Source organism: Pelodiscus sinensis, chromosome 28, assembly GCF_052426305.1.
Source record: "Pelodiscus sinensis isolate ZL-2025 chromosome 28, ASM5242630v1, whole genome shotgun sequence".
NCBI classification, from domain to species: Eukaryota; Metazoa; Chordata; order Testudines; family Trionychidae; genus Pelodiscus; species Pelodiscus sinensis.
Window position 1 is genome coordinate 7,780,483 of NC_143079.1, and position 18,301 is coordinate 7,798,783.

General features: G+C 45.8%; 1 protein-coding gene across 1 annotated transcript in view; it reads left to right on the forward strand.

The window, feature by feature from the left end:
• LOC102456835 (zinc metalloproteinase-disintegrin-like NaMP) overlaps positions 1 to 17,996 on the forward strand; it is a 67,454-nt gene extending 49,458 nt beyond the window's left edge. Inside the window, exons 18-25 of the mRNA XM_075911070.2 lie at positions 996 to 1,074; positions 3,514 to 3,616; positions 3,953 to 4,052; positions 5,042 to 5,107; positions 9,037 to 9,093; positions 9,287 to 9,364; positions 11,979 to 12,041; positions 16,037 to 17,996. Coding sequence (XP_075767185.1) covers positions 996 to 1,074; positions 3,514 to 3,616; positions 3,953 to 4,052; positions 5,042 to 5,107; positions 9,037 to 9,093; positions 9,287 to 9,364; positions 11,979 to 12,041; positions 16,037 to 16,069 — 579 coding nt within the window. The 3' untranslated portion in view covers positions 16,070 to 17,996. The remainder of the gene's footprint in view (positions 1 to 995; positions 1,075 to 3,513; positions 3,617 to 3,952; positions 4,053 to 5,041; positions 5,108 to 9,036; positions 9,094 to 9,286; positions 9,365 to 11,978; positions 12,042 to 16,036) is intronic.
• The last annotated feature ends 305 nt before the right edge of the window (positions 17,997 to 18,301 follow it).

Sequence of the window (18,301 nt, forward strand, 5' to 3'; positions counted from 1 at the left end):
TTTTTAAGTCCAGGAGGTTGGGTGATCAAGTGAAAGAATCCAGACAAAAGAACTCTGAAACTTCCTTTGGTTTCACACATAACCCAATAGTCCATCACTAACTTTGCACAGCATGGTGGTTTTCAACCAAGAGTCTGGGGTCCCAGGAAGGAGAGGTGCATGGTTTCAGGGAATGTGCCAAACCAGGCCGGTGTAATACTTTCTAGAGTCTAGGACAGACAGCTAAAGCCGTGCTGCACAGCAACGGACCCTGGGACCATGGGTCTGAAGTAGGGAAGTTGCTTAATCAGTTAACCGGTTAAGCCTTAAGTTTAACCAGCTAATCAATTTAAGTGGGAACCCACTCCTCCCCTCCCTGGCATGCAGGGGTCTGGCAGCAGAGGCCAGCAGCTCAGCAGTGGGGGACTGGCTTCTGCTCCCACCCCTTAATGCACAGAGTGACCAGCTTCTGCTCCTGTCTCCCGGTTAATCGGTACCCAGTAAGCATCATTCAGAAAGATTCCCACCGAGTTTAATGGGTTTTCAATCAGGCCCCAAATACTTATGTATAATGGTCCAAATACAGTTCTCACACTAGTATAAGTCTGGATTAATATTAGCCAATGGTATTAACAGGCTTGGTGATGGGAGCCAGGCAAAGGGGGACAACTTCCTGGGGCCCGGTAATTTAGCCTCGCCCCCCCCCCTGCTACCCCGGCCCTTTAAATCTCCATTGGGGTGCTGCACTGGGCACAGTCCTGAGAGCTGCCTAGAGAGGAGAGGATTGTGGTGTGACAAGCACCAGGCAGTGCTGAGGGCTTGCTCCAGCCCCACCCCTTTCATGTGAAGCCCCGCCCCTTCTGTGCGAAGCCCCGCCCCTTCCGGGAGCGCAGTGCCCTCCCCTCCTACTTTGCCCAGGGGCTTGGCAAGTCTCTTGACCCCATTGGGCATTAAGATGGCTTCTTCACCCTCTCGGCCCGAATTTCAAACCTGAGCGCAGACCCCTGGTTTCTTAGGTGTGCGACCATGAACTGCAATGCCAGTGTGAGGAAGGATGGGCGCCACCCGACTGTGACAGCGCGACAACCGTTACACGTGAGTTGGTTGTGAGGCGTACGAGAAGGTGGGATACTGGTCAGAATATAAACCGTGGGCCAGCCAGAGCTGGGGTGAGCCGCATGGCTCCACTGACATCAGCAAAACAGCAACACTGATTTGCCCCAGCTGAGGCAATGGCCCTGAGGGCTTATCTGCCCTTAAAGTACTGCAGCGGCGCAGGCGCAGGTGCAGCACTTTAGCTGGCGGGGGAGAGGGAGGAAGTGGGCTGTCCCATCAGCATGAGCAATCGACCTCCCCACGAGAGAGTAGCTAGATTGAGGGGAGAATTTAGCACTGCTGACACCAGTTTGGTCAGTTTAACCACTGCAATCAGGGCTGTGGATTTTCATATCCCTGAGCAATGCGGTTCTACCAGCCTGAGTGCCTAATGCAGACCAGGCCTAAGGTCAGGTCAACACTAGACCCAGCAGTTTGGCTTAAGGCAGGCAACTCCAACTCTGTAGAATACACAGCTGGAGCCGGCTTATGGTAAACCGAGCTTGGTAGTGTCCCCAGAGCAGGAGGCTGACAGAAGCAAATGCTCCCATTGGCTTCTCTTACTTCTGGCAAGAACAGGAGTCCCAGACGCCAGCAGGGGCACCCTCTGAGTTTGATTTAGTGAGTCTTAACCAGACTCGCTAAATAGAACTCCGGAAGAGCGGCAGCGTTGATCTTGCGCAGAGTAAAGATGTGCCCTAAGTAAATAAAGCATCTTCTTTTCCTACATATCTGCTCTCTGCAGGTCTGTCATAGCTACTTGAGTGATTAAAAACAAAGCTGTTACTGCTGATAGTCCTAAAGAATTGGCACATTGCGGGGGGGGGGGGGGGGGAGGGGGTACAGGGGGCAGGGAGGGGTGAAAAGAAGCTTTGTCTTCACTGCTTAAAAACATGGTTTTTTACACCTGTAAAATCCTGGTAGTTTTTAACACAAAATACCCAGGGAAAGACAACTCTAAACTGCTTAGACTCATAGACTCATAGACTTTAAGGTCAGAAGGGACCATTATGATCATCTAGTCTGACCCCCTGCACAGTGCAGGCCACAGAATCTCGCCCACCCCTCGCTTCCCAATGGTAAAACTCCCCTAATTTTACCTCACAGCAAAACTACAGTATGTTAACTCCATTAGCACTTTAGCACAGATAGCCAACATGTTAGTTACCCTGGGGTAGAAACATACTTTTTTAGCAGTAAAGACAAAGCCCCGGTTTCACTCCTGCCTTCCAGTATCTACAACAGAATAAAAAGCTAAATTAAATCCAGCGGGGGGTCACATTCTGAACTAATGTAAGCAGCTGCCAACCCACTGTGGTGGGTTAGAAGAAAACCTCCTACGCCAATTCTGAATTTGGTCCAGAGTCCCACCTGGGTGCTGTGAGGATTAGTGAGTATGTGCTTTTAAGACAGAAAAAGCACCCACAATGTTGAATTTTATCAGTAAGGCCCTCGCCTGCCCCCCTCCTCAACTTTTGTTATTGAATGGGGAACGTGTTGAGTTCATTCTGTGCTAGATTGAGCTTGAAGGCTCTACTCTGAGTACTGACAATCTGAGGAAATGCACTGAGGAAAGGCTCCAAATCACTATTTCTCTGGACCTCCAACTTTCATCAGTTGGGAGAAATAGACTGCATCAGCCCATTATACAATACAACATTCCCCTCCGCCTGGCAATCCACTAGCTGACACAATGCCCTGACGTACTTCCCTCAGCTTTCTGCCCATATCCCTTGTGATTATCAACGAGACATGCAACTCGTGTTCTCCCCTTACACGCACAGACCCAGGATTCAGGGAGACATGGCATTACACAGAAGAATGGAGTGGAGTCTTTCTCCCCCATGTGGCCACTTATGACTGGGACACAATTCAGCTTTAAGAAACTCCTTACCAGAGGGAAATTATGAGGCTCTGTCTACAAGCCTCTGCTACCTCTCGGGCCTGGTCTACACTAGACCCGGCAACTCAGCTTAACGTACGCAACTCCAGCAGGAGTTAGCTTCCCTTAAGCTGAGCTTGGTGGCGCCTCCATAGTGGGAGGCTGATGGGAACAATGCTCCTGTCGGCTTCCCTTACTCCTGGCAAAAGGAGGAGTACCGGACACCCACAGAGGCACCCTCTGAGTTTGATTTAGCGAGTCTCAACTAGACTTGCTAAATCGAACTCTGGAAGATCGATTATGGCAGCAGTGACATAGACAAGGCCTCGGTGTGTTTTTTTTTAATTCTTGGATCTGGACGTCTAATACTCCATTATCTAAAGAAGTGGGTTGTGCCCACGGAAGCTCATGATACCATCTACATGCTTTGTTAATCTTTAAGGTGCTACTAGACTATTGGGTTTTTTTAAGTTTTTCCAGTTATAGACTAAGTCGGCTACCCCTCCGAAGCTCAGTGTTGAGAAACACTCACGTGTTGCAATATATCTTCCCTGCAGATTTTGCCATCATTGCTGGTGTGCTAGCTGCCCTAGCGGCCATTGTGATCGTTGTGGCTTTATTCATCTATTACCGAAACACGAAGAAGAAGCAAAGTCACAGGTACAATGTTTTTACGTTTGGAATAAAGGAATAAAGGCTGAAGTTTTCCAATAGGAGGTTGGCTCCTAGCTCCCACCGGCTTCTATGAACTGTGCGAGAAGAATGTGAGATGTCAGCCCTGAGCCCCGAAATTGACATGGAGTCCCCCCCTCCCATAACTAGTTAATGTCTAGGCATTGCTCTTACAGAGCAGTTTATTTTCTTTAAGTGCTAATGAAACAATCGCAAGTCTGCTATTAAACTCCGCACGTGGAAAGATTTCCAGGGAATATTGCCGGTTTTAAGACAGTCGAGATAACATGTGCTAATTGTACGTTATATGGAATATCTTTGTAGTAGCCAGAACAGAAGCGTATCCGGAGAGACAAATCTAGGCTTCTCTGGGCATGACCAGAAGAGAAGACAGAACGGTGCACCCAGGCAACCTAGAAAAGAGGTAAGTCTCTGGCCATCTGACTGAATTAAAGACTGTTTGGTGCAACACATATATTCTCCCATCATTCTAACAGAGTGGCTGCAATATCAAAACTTACCTGCATTTACTTAATAAAGATCCCAAGTCCACAGAATCATCTAGGGCTGCGGCTCTCAACTGATGGTCCATGGACCACTGATGGTCCATGGTGACTTTTTCGGTGGTCCACAGGAACATTGTCCAAAGTCACACGGCGTGACTTCTATAGAGAAATTTTGGGCCAGCGTGACTGGGAGTTGCCCAAATCTGTCAGCACACGCAGTCTCAAAAAGGAGGTGGGCCACGAAAATTTTTTGATTGGCCTGGTGGTCCGTGGACTGAAATGAGTTGAGAACCACTGATCTAGGGTGTGTCTACACAGTAAAGTTATTCTGAAATAACCATGTTAATGTCTACACGGCCATTCCATTATTTCAAAATAATTTTGAAATAATGGACGGCATATTCCAACTTCTGTAAACCTCATTCTATGAGGAATAATGCCTCTTCTGAAAGAGCTATTTCAAAATAAGGTGTGTGTAGATGTTCCACTTCTGCTATTTCGAAATAGCCCCTCACCCAGGGCCATTCTAAGTTATTTCTCCTGGGGCTCTAAATCGAGATAGCACATGTACATTAGGGAAGCCTGCCTTGGACTAATTTTGAGGCTTCCCTGCAGTGTAGACATGCATTTTCAAAACAAGCTATTTTGGAATAACTATTCCGGAATAGCTTATTCTGAAATAAGTGTGCAGTGTAGACGTAGCCTAGTGATTAGACTACTGTGCCTCTTGGGTTCCTCTCCTAGCTCTGATAGGGTGAAGCATGGATTAGTGGGCAGATCAGTTGGCTTCAAGTCTAATTTCTGTATTTTGTCAGTCTGGAGTGGGTGTTAAAAGCAAAGCCAAGAAACAAGACAAAGATTTTAAACTTGGGCTCACATCAAGTTTCATCTTGTTTCCCATTTCCAGATCAACGACACAGGATTCCTTCTTCCCAACCCTCCGCCGCAGGCAAGCAAGCCGCAAGTCTGTGTTGTACGTACATCTGGAAAACGTTTTCTTCTTTAAAATCAATTTCAGTTTTGATAAGGCTGAACACAGTATTCAAAGAGCTGCTGTGGTCGGCCACAATTGGGGGCTGATCCCAAATCCATTGAAAGTCAGTAGACATTGGATTAGGGGCCTCAGTATGTTCTTTTAGGGCTAACAGAGGGCATGGCTACTCTAGGGAGTTATTTTGAAATAACAAGGCAAGGGTCCACACTACCAAGCCTGTTATTTTGAAATAAAGGGCATGTTATTTCAAAATAATAACTCCTACTTGTGAAGAGGAATAGCGCTATTTTAAAATTGTTACTTTCGGAGTTATTATTTTGAAATAACTTATTTAGTACAACTGCAATCAAGCAGATTTGAAGATAGGACCTCTGGAACTTAGGGTAAGAGCTTCGACTACTTGAGCTATAAAGCCAGCTGGTTTTCAGCTTATGCGGTAGTGCTCTCTTATCTCTCACGGTAAGCGGTCTAAGGGCTCAGCTAGACTACGGGCAAGATTTGAAAGAGGATATGCAAATTCCTTAGGAATTTGCATACCTTCTTCTGATTTCACTTTCAAAAGCAGAGTTTTCAAAAGTGAAAGTAGTCAAGACACCTTTTTTTGGGCAAACTTCCCCTTTCTTGAAAAGCCGCATAAACCTCTTTTTTTTTTTTTTTTTGAGGAAAAGCAACTTTTCGAAAAGGGGAGGAGCTTGCCGAAAAAATGCATCTTGACTACTTTCACTTTCAAAAGTGGCTTTGCCGGCAGTGTCTATGCAAATGAAGCACAGGTTAGCATATTGCTGTGCTTCATTTGTATAATTAATTCAAGCCATTTTTGTGCAAAAACAAGCCATGTGGACAGAGGTTTTTTGCGCAAACCCCCCTGCCCGTTTTTTTTCTGGGAAAGGCAGAAAGGATCTTGCACAAAATGGGGGGTTTTGTGCAAAAAAACCCTGTCCACATGGCTTGTTTTCGTGCAAAAACCCCTTATGCAAAAATGGCTTGAATAAATTATGCAAATGAAGCATGGCAATATGCTAATATATGCTTCATTTGCAAAACCTTGGTGTGTGGGTTACATTAGAAATAACTCCCTAATGCAGATACACCCATAGATGATTAGAAAGAGGAAGAATGAAGTCCACACTTGCTATGTAGAATATATTCATATCCAAACAAACACATTTCTTGCAAAATAGACACTGGCAACTCATCCAGGGATTATCAATCCCGGTCTAGCAAAGCACTCAAGTACTTATTTAGCCAATCATTTCATTATTTGCTTATTCAAGGAGACTATTCATATGCTCAAAGTTAAGCACATGCCTTAAGGGCTTACTTGCAACTGACAGACAATAATTCAATAGCTGCCCAACAGTGCAAAATTGTGAACTCCTATTTGGCCTTTTATTGTTAGCAGCAGTGGATGTAAAAACAGAAGTAGGTGATACATGCCCAAGAAAAGGTGAAAATGCTCTCAGCCGTTTAGTGTTTCTCTCATTTTGCTAAAGAATGGAACCCCCCTTTCTCAGGAGAGTTTGCCAGGCTTTCACAGAAAAACAGATCCTTTCCAAATTCAGAATCTATCAATGAAATCTTGAAATTTTGATGCAAAAATAGATACACGTTTAATTAAATGGGCGTGAAATCACTCGAAACAAACAAAATATTCCTTGTGCAAAAATTGCTCTTAGTTTTGCTTAGCTCCAATATACTTAAATAGATTTAGGAGATTTTTTTGCTCCTTGATGATAGGTGTCCAACTCCCATTAATGCTAAGTGGAGCATAACATCATTTTCACATATTTCAATATGCTACTGATCCATAATCTACTATGTATTTTAGAGAGTTTGTCTATTTGTCTGTATGTTTGATCAAGAACTCCTCCAAAATGGTAAGAACTAGGACCACCAAATTTGGTACACAGCTTCCTCTTAAAGCAACGTAAGAGTTTGGTTGTGCCAGGAAAATGGAATGTGCCTGGAATGGGATTGCTTCTCATAAAACCAAAAAGAAAAAAGAGACAGAGTCCCCAAAGCAAGTACAGTCATCACCCTTGACATAACTGAGTGAATATTGAAAGACTGAATCAAGATGAGCCAGAAAAATAGGATGAACCTGCAATAGGATTGCTTCATAATAAACCTTACAGAAGAGAGATAAAATGCAGAAATTTGACAAACCTTGTGTTTGGACCTGCATCTGTGGTACATCTTAAAAAGCTTGACACAATGGAAAGATTTCCCTTTGTGTCCTAGGCAAGTCCTTTAGATAGATTGAATATGCAAAGGCAGACCATTTAAACAAGACTTTTGTAAATATTGAGAAAGATGAGCATTGAGTCTGATTCCACAAAATTCTGAGTGCCCCCATCATCTACTCATGGGCATGCATCATCAGACCATCGGTGAGGTGTCCTTCAGGACTAGTCCTGTTGTGATCAGAAATGGGCCCAGGAAAATGGCCTAGATTTAAACAATCCCTGAAGCTTTTAGAAATTTGCCCCCACTCTCCCCAACCCAAATATCTGTGTTTCAGGTACATCTCTAGTAGCAACCTCTGAGCCAGAGCAAAATAAACTTGGCACTATAATGGTTAGAGTTCACAGAATGTTTAAGGCTGCAAGAAGAGAATGCTTATTGGATTGGATTTACCTTGCATTTATAAAACACACTTCTCCCATCTTCAGGTGCATATTCATCAGTTATAAAGCAATTAAAACGCAAATGGTTAAATCATAGACTCATAGAACACTAGAACTGGAAGGGACCTTGAGAAGTCATCAAGTCCAGTCCCCTCCCCTCACGACAGGACCAAGCACCATCTAGATTATCCCTGACAGATGTTTATCCAACCTGCTCTTAAATATCTCCAGTGATAGAGATTCCACAACCTCTCTGGGCAATTTATTCCAGTATTTAACCACCCTGGCAGTTAAGAAGTATTTCCTAATGCCCAACTTAAACCTCCCTTGCTGCAATGTAAGCCCATTGCTTCTTGTCCTAGCCTCAGAGGTTAAGGAGAATAATTTGTCTCCCTTCCTTGCAGCACCCTGTTAGGTACCTGAAAGCTCCTATCATGTCTCCTCTCAATCTTCTCTTTTCCAAACTAAACAAACCCAGTTCTTTCAGTCTTCCCTCATAGCTCATGTTCTCTAGACCTTTAATCATTCTAGTTGCTCTACTCTGGACCTTTTCCTATTTCTCCACATCTTTCTTGAAATGTGGCACCCAGAACTAGACACAATACCCCAGTGGAGGCCTAATCAGCATTGCTAGCTCCAAAGGATTGAATAGAAAAGTCCTTCCTCAATTTGGACAAAAAGTCCAACTTCAATTTGCCACACCATCCCCTCAGGTAAAAGCCTGGGGGAACAAATAGGTTTTATCAGTCCTGTCCTGGAGACTGAATATGACAATTTGTGCTATATTCAGCTGTTTGCTAGTGATAGTTTATCACAGGGTTACTCAACTTTGGAAACCCCGGGAACCACAACGATACTCACAGCACATGCTGAGCGCCGCAACTTAAGTGTAGTTGCATATACATGCAAATATATATGCAAATATATGCAAATAGATTCTTTCACACTGACAGGCATGAATACAAAGATTGAGGCGAGACTACACAACATGCAGGTCCCATTTAAGTCAGTTCTGCTGATATTAAGAGAATGCGATATTTACCCAATTTCCACCCATATGACAGCACTTTCAATGAGTGAGGATAGTCCATGATTTTAACTACTAAAACATATATCAACCCAAACCGCATCATAAACCCAAACTGCATCACTAGGCTGCAAACAAACGGGCTGCGGGCCGCATGTTGAGTAGCCCTGGTTTTAGCATATTGTCTGCCATATAATTGGAAGCTGCCTTTTAGGTCTGCAACACTCACATTTTAATTTATTATTACTCCCTAGAACATCCCAGAGGAGAGATCCAATGGCAGGCCAGCCCTCTACCAAACTGTAAAAACGGTAAGGACCTGATGAGTGGAATTAAAGTGGAATCCTGCTTCCACTGAAATCCATGACAAAACTCCCATTGACTTCAGCACCGAAGGCTGGGACAATTCTGAATCGGGGGCAACAGTCTTCACATGCCCCTCTTTCTCTCGCACACACACAAACTCTCTCCCGGTAACATACTGATTATTTTCTCCTTTTTCAGCCGATTGTAAAGCCCAGCATTCCACCACCTCCAGTTCCTACCGCCAAACCCGCCTTTCCTCCCGCCCCGGGCAAGTCCGTAAGTAGACTCTCATCAACTTTTCTCTTTTCTCATGTGTCTTATCTCACCAAGATACCCGTGGGATGGGATCTGGATGCAGTGGACACCAGCCAGCCAAGTTTTAGGGTTAAAACTAAGAAGCTGGTGAGATTGTTCTGTCTGTGATGGTGAAGCACCTTTCACAATGGGGTCCTGATCCATGACGGGGAGTGCTAGTGATACAAACAATAAATAGCCTATGTCCCATTTTTGCAGTGATCCTATGTCTGGAGGGTTGTCACTAAAATTGCCTTAGACCAGTGGTCACCCACCAGTCGATCAGGATCTACCGGTAGATCTTGGAGCCCCGACAGGTGACCCTGACTGGTTTGGCCAGGAAGCTCTCAAGTGCTGGCACGTCAGTTGCCCCTCCCCCCTACTCTCATGCTGCTCCTGCCTTCGGCCTTGGAGCGGCCCCTCTGGGAGCTGCCTGCTTGCTGTGCAGCGTGTGGGAGGGAGAAGGGGGGGGACACGCTGATGTCAGGGTGCCCCTCCTCCTCCCACTCCTGTACCCTGTCTCCACACAGAGAGAAGGGGACGGAGGGAGCTTGGCAGTGCAAATCTCTGTCACTCTCACACACTGTGTCTGTCATTCTCACAAACACGCACTGTCCTGCCCTCTCATCTCCCGACCCAACACACATGTGGGGGGTTGTTGTTACTTCTTTTACTGCCTGCAAAGTGGGAAACTTTTAGTTTTTGACTAGTCTGTCCATTTCATAATTTTCATTTCTCACTTACGCTTACATGTCATTCTTTGAGTAGGGAGTTCTGAAATGCCAAAGCTGTCGTGGCTGGAGTCATTATCCCCGTCGTGATTGCTGCTCCCGGAAGTGGCTGGCAGGTCCCTGCAGCCCCTGAGAGAGGCAGAGCAGGGGGTCTCCACGTGCTGTCCTGGCCTGCACACAACTCTCCTGCAGCTCCCATTGCTCAGCAATGGGGAACCGTGGCCGGTAGAAGCTGTGGGCTCAGTGCTGTAGATGAGGGGCAGCACATGGCACCATGGAGCCATTGCTGTACGTGCCGGCGGCTTTCAGGAGTGCAGGGCCAAGGAAGGAGTGAGCCACCTTAAACCCACTGCTCCCCCACCTGGAAGCCATCTCAGTTAAACGGTGCCCAGCCAGAGTCTGCTTCCTGAACCCGTGTCCCAGCCCTGAACCTCCTCCTGCACCCAACTGCTTGCCCAGACGTGAGTCCCCCTGCACCCAAGCTCCTTCCCAGAGCTTGCACCCTGACACTCCTCCTCGACCCCAATCCTCCACCCCCAGGCAAGCCCGGAGCCCCTCTCACACCCCTTGGCCCCAGACCAGAGCCTGCACCCCAACCCCCTATCCAGCCTGGTGAAAGTGAGTGAGGATGGGGAAGGAATGGGGAAAGAGTGAGCAGGGTGAGGCTTCAGAGACAGGGTGGGAAGGAAGCAGGGCAAGGGGATTTAGGTCTGAGATAGATCTTACATTGCACTTAAATGGAAAAAGTGATCTTGTGCTTAAAAAGGTTGGAGACCCCTGCCTTAGACTTACGGAAAGGGCAGTACCAGGAGAGTAGGTCATTGATAATTTATAAATAAAAATTAAGGAGGAAACAGTTTTAAAGACAGTGAGCCTGCTTCGCATTTACACTAAGGCCATGTCACGCTGGTACAAAGACACCGTTGGTATAAATGAGAAAAGGCCAGAAAATTTGCTCCAAAAGCAAAATACCCAGCCAAACCATCACTGAAAGTCTGGGTTTCACCGGGCTTGATCCTGTAGTAGTCCTTACTTAGGCTATCGGTTGAATGTCTCTAGTCCAGCACTCCTGGGACCTGATCGGTGCCAAACCAGAGAATTTGCCAGACCATGGGAGGTCACTATTGTCTAGCAGCATTACCGACCATTCCACTGCTTGCTGGGCTCATTTAGGGCTACATTAGAGCTAAATAACACAGAACACGGAGAACCTGGACTGGTGGCTGTAAACAAACTTTATGGGACGGCGGGAAACTTGGCCACACCTGAGCTAAGTGAACGTCTGGCTAACTCAAATCATGCCAGACCACGCATGTCGCTGGCCCACAGAGTGCCAGACTAGAGAGGTTGAACCCATAGTAGCAATGCTACCACCAGTCAGTGCTACTGCTGCCATGAGCGAGGATTTTCCATTAAGGATTTGATGCAGCAAAGCACAAGCATGCATTTAAACGCAAGCCTATATCCCACTGACTTCCAATAGGACTGAAGTATGTGCTTAAAGTTCAGCATGTGCTTAACTGCTATTCAGAATAGAGATTCTTTCCTCAGTCTTTGCCCCAAGCATGTGTCTGACTTTATGCAGCTGAGTAGCCCGGTTGAAGACCCTGTTCTGAATACAGATGAATTTACATCCTGTGCATAATGTTAAGCATGTACGTGAGTGCTTTCCAGAATCAAGATCTGTATGTCTCTCTGTTTATATTTGCTCTGTGTATAGGGGAAAGACGTTAGGACTATCAGCTTACCCACTGTCTTTTTGTCTCTGACAATGTCTTTATAAATATGGGGGACAACCCCCACAGCAGCTGAGCCCTGTAATCACTTCAATACAAAGGCATAACCCAACTTTATTTTTGTCACAGGTAGCAGAGACAAAGTCCACTCCTTCCCCAGTTCCTAAGGGCAGACCTCCACCTCCGCCACAGGTAATCCCAGTGCACGATGCACATGCTATTTCAAATATGACTGAATGCTGTCATCAGTACGGCTGTGTCAACCCGATGAGTTCCTCTACTCCGTCAATGATGATAAACTTCCGGCTGCGTGTGTACATGTGTACCTGCACTCCCCTATCTAACATGTTAGCCATGTGCAATGAGTTACCATGACAGACTCGGAGAGAGGCCCCAGAGACCACAAATCAGACAAGGATCGAAAGCACCTGAGTATGTTTATTGCCAAGAGACATACAATAATAGTTGTCAGCAAACATATTGACCGCTGCACCACTACACCTTATGAACCCCGAGACAATGGGCTAACACCCAACTAAACGCTCTGGAACATTGCGCCCCCACCATGGTCAGTTGATGACCACCCTTTGGGGTATACTTGTATACACAGGTACAAACAAATTACACATCACTCCTGACATTAGCCAGTTATCACCCCTTACCTCACAGAGGGGGGGGGGGGGTTCCATTACTATCTGTCATGCTGTCAATTTAGACCTGGTTCTGAACCTGGATTGGTATGTATGTTGTTTGTGGGGTGTGTGCTGGTACCAAGATGTTTCTTAAGGAGCTCTTTTGTTACAACCCCTCTGGAATGGGCTCACAGCCTGTGCCTGGTATCTCTTAGGTCTGAATGTTTCTGTAATATCAGCCCTGATCTTGCCAATTTCTGTGAGCAAGGCCTGCCTCTCGCTCACAGCTTCACTCTGCTTAATATTAGCAAAGTCTTGACCATTGCTGTCTAGGCCTCAGGCCTCATACCTGGTCTGTGATACGTGGGCTTATGTTTCAGACCCTCATCTTACTACAAATGCAAGACTGAGATTGAGATCAATCTTAACACGGTTCTGCCAACTCATGAGTTCGCTGTGAGCCCCATGATTCTTGGAGTTTGTTTCACAAGGTCTTGGCTCCTGGAGCCACGTTACAGCCTCAGAAACTGAGGCCAGGTCTATACAAGGAAATTATTTCGAAATTACTAAATTCGACTTAAGAACTCCCGATTTAACAAATTCAAACCTGTGTGTTCTCACTATGGGCAGGGCTCGACAAATAATGTAATCTACTTGCCTGTGGTTAGTAGATTACGACCTGGAAGAGCTGGCACAGAACGATCTGTGCATGCGCAGAGCACAGAACTGCATGGCTGGCGAGCGGGGCTTGCTGCTGCTTGGCGAGCCCTGACTATGGGGAAGAATCAAAATGAATCTGAGGCAGGCTCCAGTAATGTGGATGTGTTACCTCAGACTGAGAGCCCCAGGAAGCACTCCGGGGAGCTGCAGGAGGCCTCCTGGAGGCCAATTAGCTTGAAATAGCAACACCAGAGTGTTCACACTAACGTTATTTCGGATTCACAAGTTTGGAATGCGCATTATTCCTGATAACAAGCTGGAGTACAGAGTTCGAATTCCACTGTCTGTTATTCCAGAATAATGGACTGGGTGTGTGGACGCACCACTTTTTACTAATTCAAAGGTGGGGGCATTATTTGGGTCTAAGGCCCTAGTGTAGACCAGAGCTAAGAGTCATGTTACAATCTAAGAAACTTCCAAATACAGTAAACTTCCGATAATCCGGCACCTTTAGGACCCAGGGGGTGCCGGATTATCAAATATTCCGGACTATCGGAAGGGGGCGCTATGAGGGGTCTGGGGTGGGGTGGATGCCACCCCAGACACCTCATAGCCCCTCCTTCTGGTCAGTTTCAGCAGCGGCTGAATCGGGGACGCCTGCAGCAGAGCAGCTGGAGTGCTGCCGGGTTGGTCCGGTAGCGCCGACCCTTGGCGCTGCGAGACCAACCTGGCAGCACCCCAGCTGCTCTTGGGGACGCCTGGGGCAGAGCAGCTGGGGTGCTGCTGGGTTGGTCCGGCAGCGCCGCTCCTCGGCAGCACCCCAGCTGCTCTGTCCCAGGTGTCCCCAAGTCAGCCGCTGCTGAAACTGATAAGCGGCTGATTCCAGGAAGCCAGGGAAGAGCTGCTCTGCCTCGGGCTTCCTGGAGTCAGCCGCTGGTCAGTTTCAGCAGCGGCTGAATCGGGGACAGCTGGGGTGCTGCTGGGTTGGTCCCGCAGCCCCGAGGGGCAGCACTCCAGCTCCTCTGCCCCCGGCTTCCCCGATTCAGCCGCTGGTCAGTTTTAGCAGCGGCTGAATCGGGGAAGCTGGGGGCAGAGCAGCTCCAATGGTCTGGCTGCCCGGAGAACTTCTGGGTTCCTGATGGTGCCGGACCATCAGGAGTGCCAGACCATCAGATGCCGGACCATCGGAGTTTTACTGTAGTAAGTTTTTAGTGTTCCTGGCTATGGAGAAAAGATAGACATGATTCCTTACAGCAGGGCTACTCGACTTTGGAATCCCCGGGGGCCACTCACAGCACATACAAATGCTACTCACAGCACATACCGAGGGCTGCAACGTAAATGTAGTTGCATGTACATGCAAATATATATGCAAATATATGCAAATAGCTTTGTTAACACAGATGGGTATGAATACAAAGATTAAGGCAAGACTATACAACATGCAAGCCCCTATTAAAACAGTTGTGCTGATATTAATAAAACACAATATTTACCTGATTTCCACCCATATGACAGCACTTTTAATGAACAATGACAGTCCAGGAATTTAACTATTAAAATGCATATAAACTGAAGTCCATTATATTGACTGCTATTTTGTTTTGGCTCCCACCCGTGAGCCGCAAACAAATGGGCCACATGTTGAGTAGCCCTACCTTACAGGCTCAAAGCTTGAAGGCAAATAAAGAGAATCCAGTCTTGTTAGTTTGGGGCAGGAGTGGCACACAGCCAGGATTTTTGGACACACGGTGCTGTCAACACTATTAGATGCACAGTCTGGTAGGTGGTATTTAAAATGCTTTTACTTTCTCATTTTCTTCTTCCGTTTGCATTACAGTGCAGGGTAGGAACCCTAGGATAAAAGCACAGCATTCCAGCAGCAGTCCTCTGCATGCCATCTAGACTCCAACCCCACAGAGAGTTATCCTGGGTGCTTGGCTTTTAGCATCTGACTAGTTTCAGCACGTGAACAAGCTGTTGTAAAACTGGTGCATGCAAAAGATGTTCATGGTGTAGAAGGGTGGGCTAGATTTCAGCTACCGTTGCTTGGGCTGAGTAGTACTTTACTCCACGGCTGTGTCTACATTGGCACCCTTTTCCGGAAAAGGGATGCTAATGAGACACTTTGGAATTGCAAATGCCGCGGAGATTTAAATTTTCCCCACGGCATTTGCATGAACAAAATCAGGAATAAGGGATCTTCCAGAAAAGGCTTTATTTTTTGAAAGAGCCCTGTCTAGACTGGCGCTTTTTTCTGGAAAAGCCCCGAGCCGGAAAAAAGCAGCAGCCATGTTCATGCAAATGCCGCGGGGAAAATTTAAATCCCCGCGGCATTTGCAATTCCAAATTGTGTCTACACTGGGTCACTTATTCTGGAAAATCAGCCGCTTTTCCGGAATAAGCTGCGAGCTGTCTACACTGGCCCTTGAATTTCCAGAAAAGCAACGATGTTCTACTGTACAAAATCAGCCGCTATTCCGGAAAAGCTACGCTGCTCCCGCTCGGGCATAAGTCCTTATTCCGGAACACTGTTCCAGAAAAGGGCCAGTGTAGACAGCCCAGTAGTCTTTTCCGGAAAAGCGCATCTACATTGGCCACAGACGCTTTTCCGGAAAAAGGGCTTTTCCGGAAAAGCAGCCTGCCAATGTAGATGCTCCTTTTCCGGAAAAACTGAAAACGGAATAGTATTCCGTTTTAAGCAGTTCCGGAAATTCATGCCAGTGTAGACACAGCCTCAGATGCTACAGAAAAAAATCACTATGCAACCGATATTCTCAGATGCCACAGAAAACACTCACTATTCAGATCACCCCCATGTGTAATTGTGAACAGAAATTGTGGAAAATCTTGTGTCTGACCCTTGACTTGTTTCATTTGTTTGTTTTTACTCAGGCTTTGAAGCCACCGGTTCAACCCAGAGTATGAAGCTACTGAAGAAGAATTGATCGAGAGTACTGAAAGTCTGAAAAACAGTTTCATCTCTGTTCACGTGCTGGTTCCTCCCTTTGCCAAGGAAATTTTGAGAGTCCCATTAACTTTTTTTTTTAATGGACTGACCATTTCTCTGAAAGAAAATGCGTTTTTCAAGCTGTGTCATAGTTCTTTGATAATGACATCGGACTGCCATTCATGGCTTACTGTATGTAAGTTATTAAACCAGTGCAATATATGTATAATCTAAGATTTGGGGAAGTCTGGTGCAGTGGATCCTGTCTGTACATTACAAATTACATGTAAAGCCGAAGGACCACCCAAGTAGCTGGATCAATGGTTCAACATGGTGAACAACACCTGATGCTTTAAAAGGATGGGCAAAGCTGCCCATGGTAGAACAACATTCCTTCCTGACCCTTGGAGGAAATCTGCTTGTATCACTGAAGCATTAGACTGAATCTCCCTCTTCCGGGTCAGTTCAGTAGCTCTTGCACTGACTGGCAACGCTTGAGATATGAGAAGAATTTTGGTCCTGAAAAATAATTTGGAGGGTACAGTACCCCCTTTATTCTCAACCGCTTTCAAGGCCCCGCAGCGTGCTCATTCGAGCTGGGAAGATGGGCAAGCTGGCCAGAGACTGTATTAGACTCAACCAGCCAGCTGATTGAATCACAGTGCTCCTGGAGAACTTCAGATGCCATCAATGAACTCCAAGGACAGTGCAAAAAAAAATCCTTTTATTAATTTGTTTTCTTCACCACTTCATTCCAGGACTATCGCCTCCCTTCCAGCAGACACACACTGGTGTCTTCTTACATGTAAGATTACTCTTTGCACTCTGCTGTTTTATTGTAAGGTTGCTAATGAGCATAAGGCTGGGAACATTGATTTATTGCAGTAAGGTTGCTCTTGGATATGGGACTTTGCACACTGGTATGTTCTTATGGGTCGTTTATTAGTTCTGGGCTGCTGGCACTGCTGTTAATGATAGCGTTAGCCTGCTGGTACGGATACTCTTGGCATTGATATTGTTGACATTGTTCGCATCAGTATATTTACGGTGAAGCACAGGAGAATATGTGCCAAAGAAAAAAGACAAAAAGATGTTACAAAAATGAAAAAGGTGAAGTTTCTCCCCAAAGCATCCAGAATTTTAGAGAGGTTCCAGGGTGAGCCCGGTAAAGCAGAATGGTCCTTTTATTTTGAGAACGCGTTCAGATGTGGTTCAGGAAGGCAGATTTCCATGCACTGGGGCACAAAAGTGTTGCTAAGGGAGATTGTCTCTTGGCTTCAGAACTGCCCAAGTGAAGTCATAATCTTAGCTAAGCCTCCATGGTAAACTTGGAATTACCTCCTAACTCAGAACCCTATTGGGGTATTGAGCGTTCTCTGTTTAGCCTGCTGTTTAAAATGAGCCATAGTTTCCGCTGGTATAAATGGCGGTTTAGATGTTAGCGAAGTGGTGCCATTTTGTACCAGTTGAAATTCTAGCCGACAGTGGCTTATTTTGACAGTGAACAGCTACGCTTTTTTAAAAATGTCGCTAGAAGTATCGATCTGCCCCCCTTTGTCACTCCGACACAAACAATGTGAAAAATATCCATTTCTTCTCTTATGCTGTGATTTCCTTCGGGCTGTCAATCAAACACTGTATAAACGGTACAAGAAGAAGAACACTATGAAATGATAATGTTCTCTTACTTGCCTTAAAGGTTGTCTGTTTTGGGTGCACATTTTTTTAGATTCAATTTTTACTCTAAGAACATTCGTGCCTTCCACTTTGGGATAATTTCTTCTCTATTTGTATTTGGAGATGTATTTAATATAAGCAAATTTAAACATGGTGTATGAGGATTTAAAATGTTATTTTATTTTATTTACAAAGGTTTCTGTATTAAAATATTCTAGCAAAAGCAGAGTATTGGTTGTAGAATATTAACTTTTGCAAAGACAAACAAAAGATGAGTGAGCTAATTCATAAACCTGTCAATCCATGGGACTCCACTCTCCTCAAAGTGCCCAGTAAAGTTTTGTATTGATGCAATAGGATGGATTGCTTCTAGGATTACACTCATCATGGTAACTGAGCACTTTGAAATGAGTCAAGCAAATGCCCAATACTCAAGGAGTTACTTCTTCACTGGACCAATGTGCAAGACGATAATGCATGTATGCAATAGTAGCATGTATGTCCATATTCACTATAGCATACACTCCTGCCTG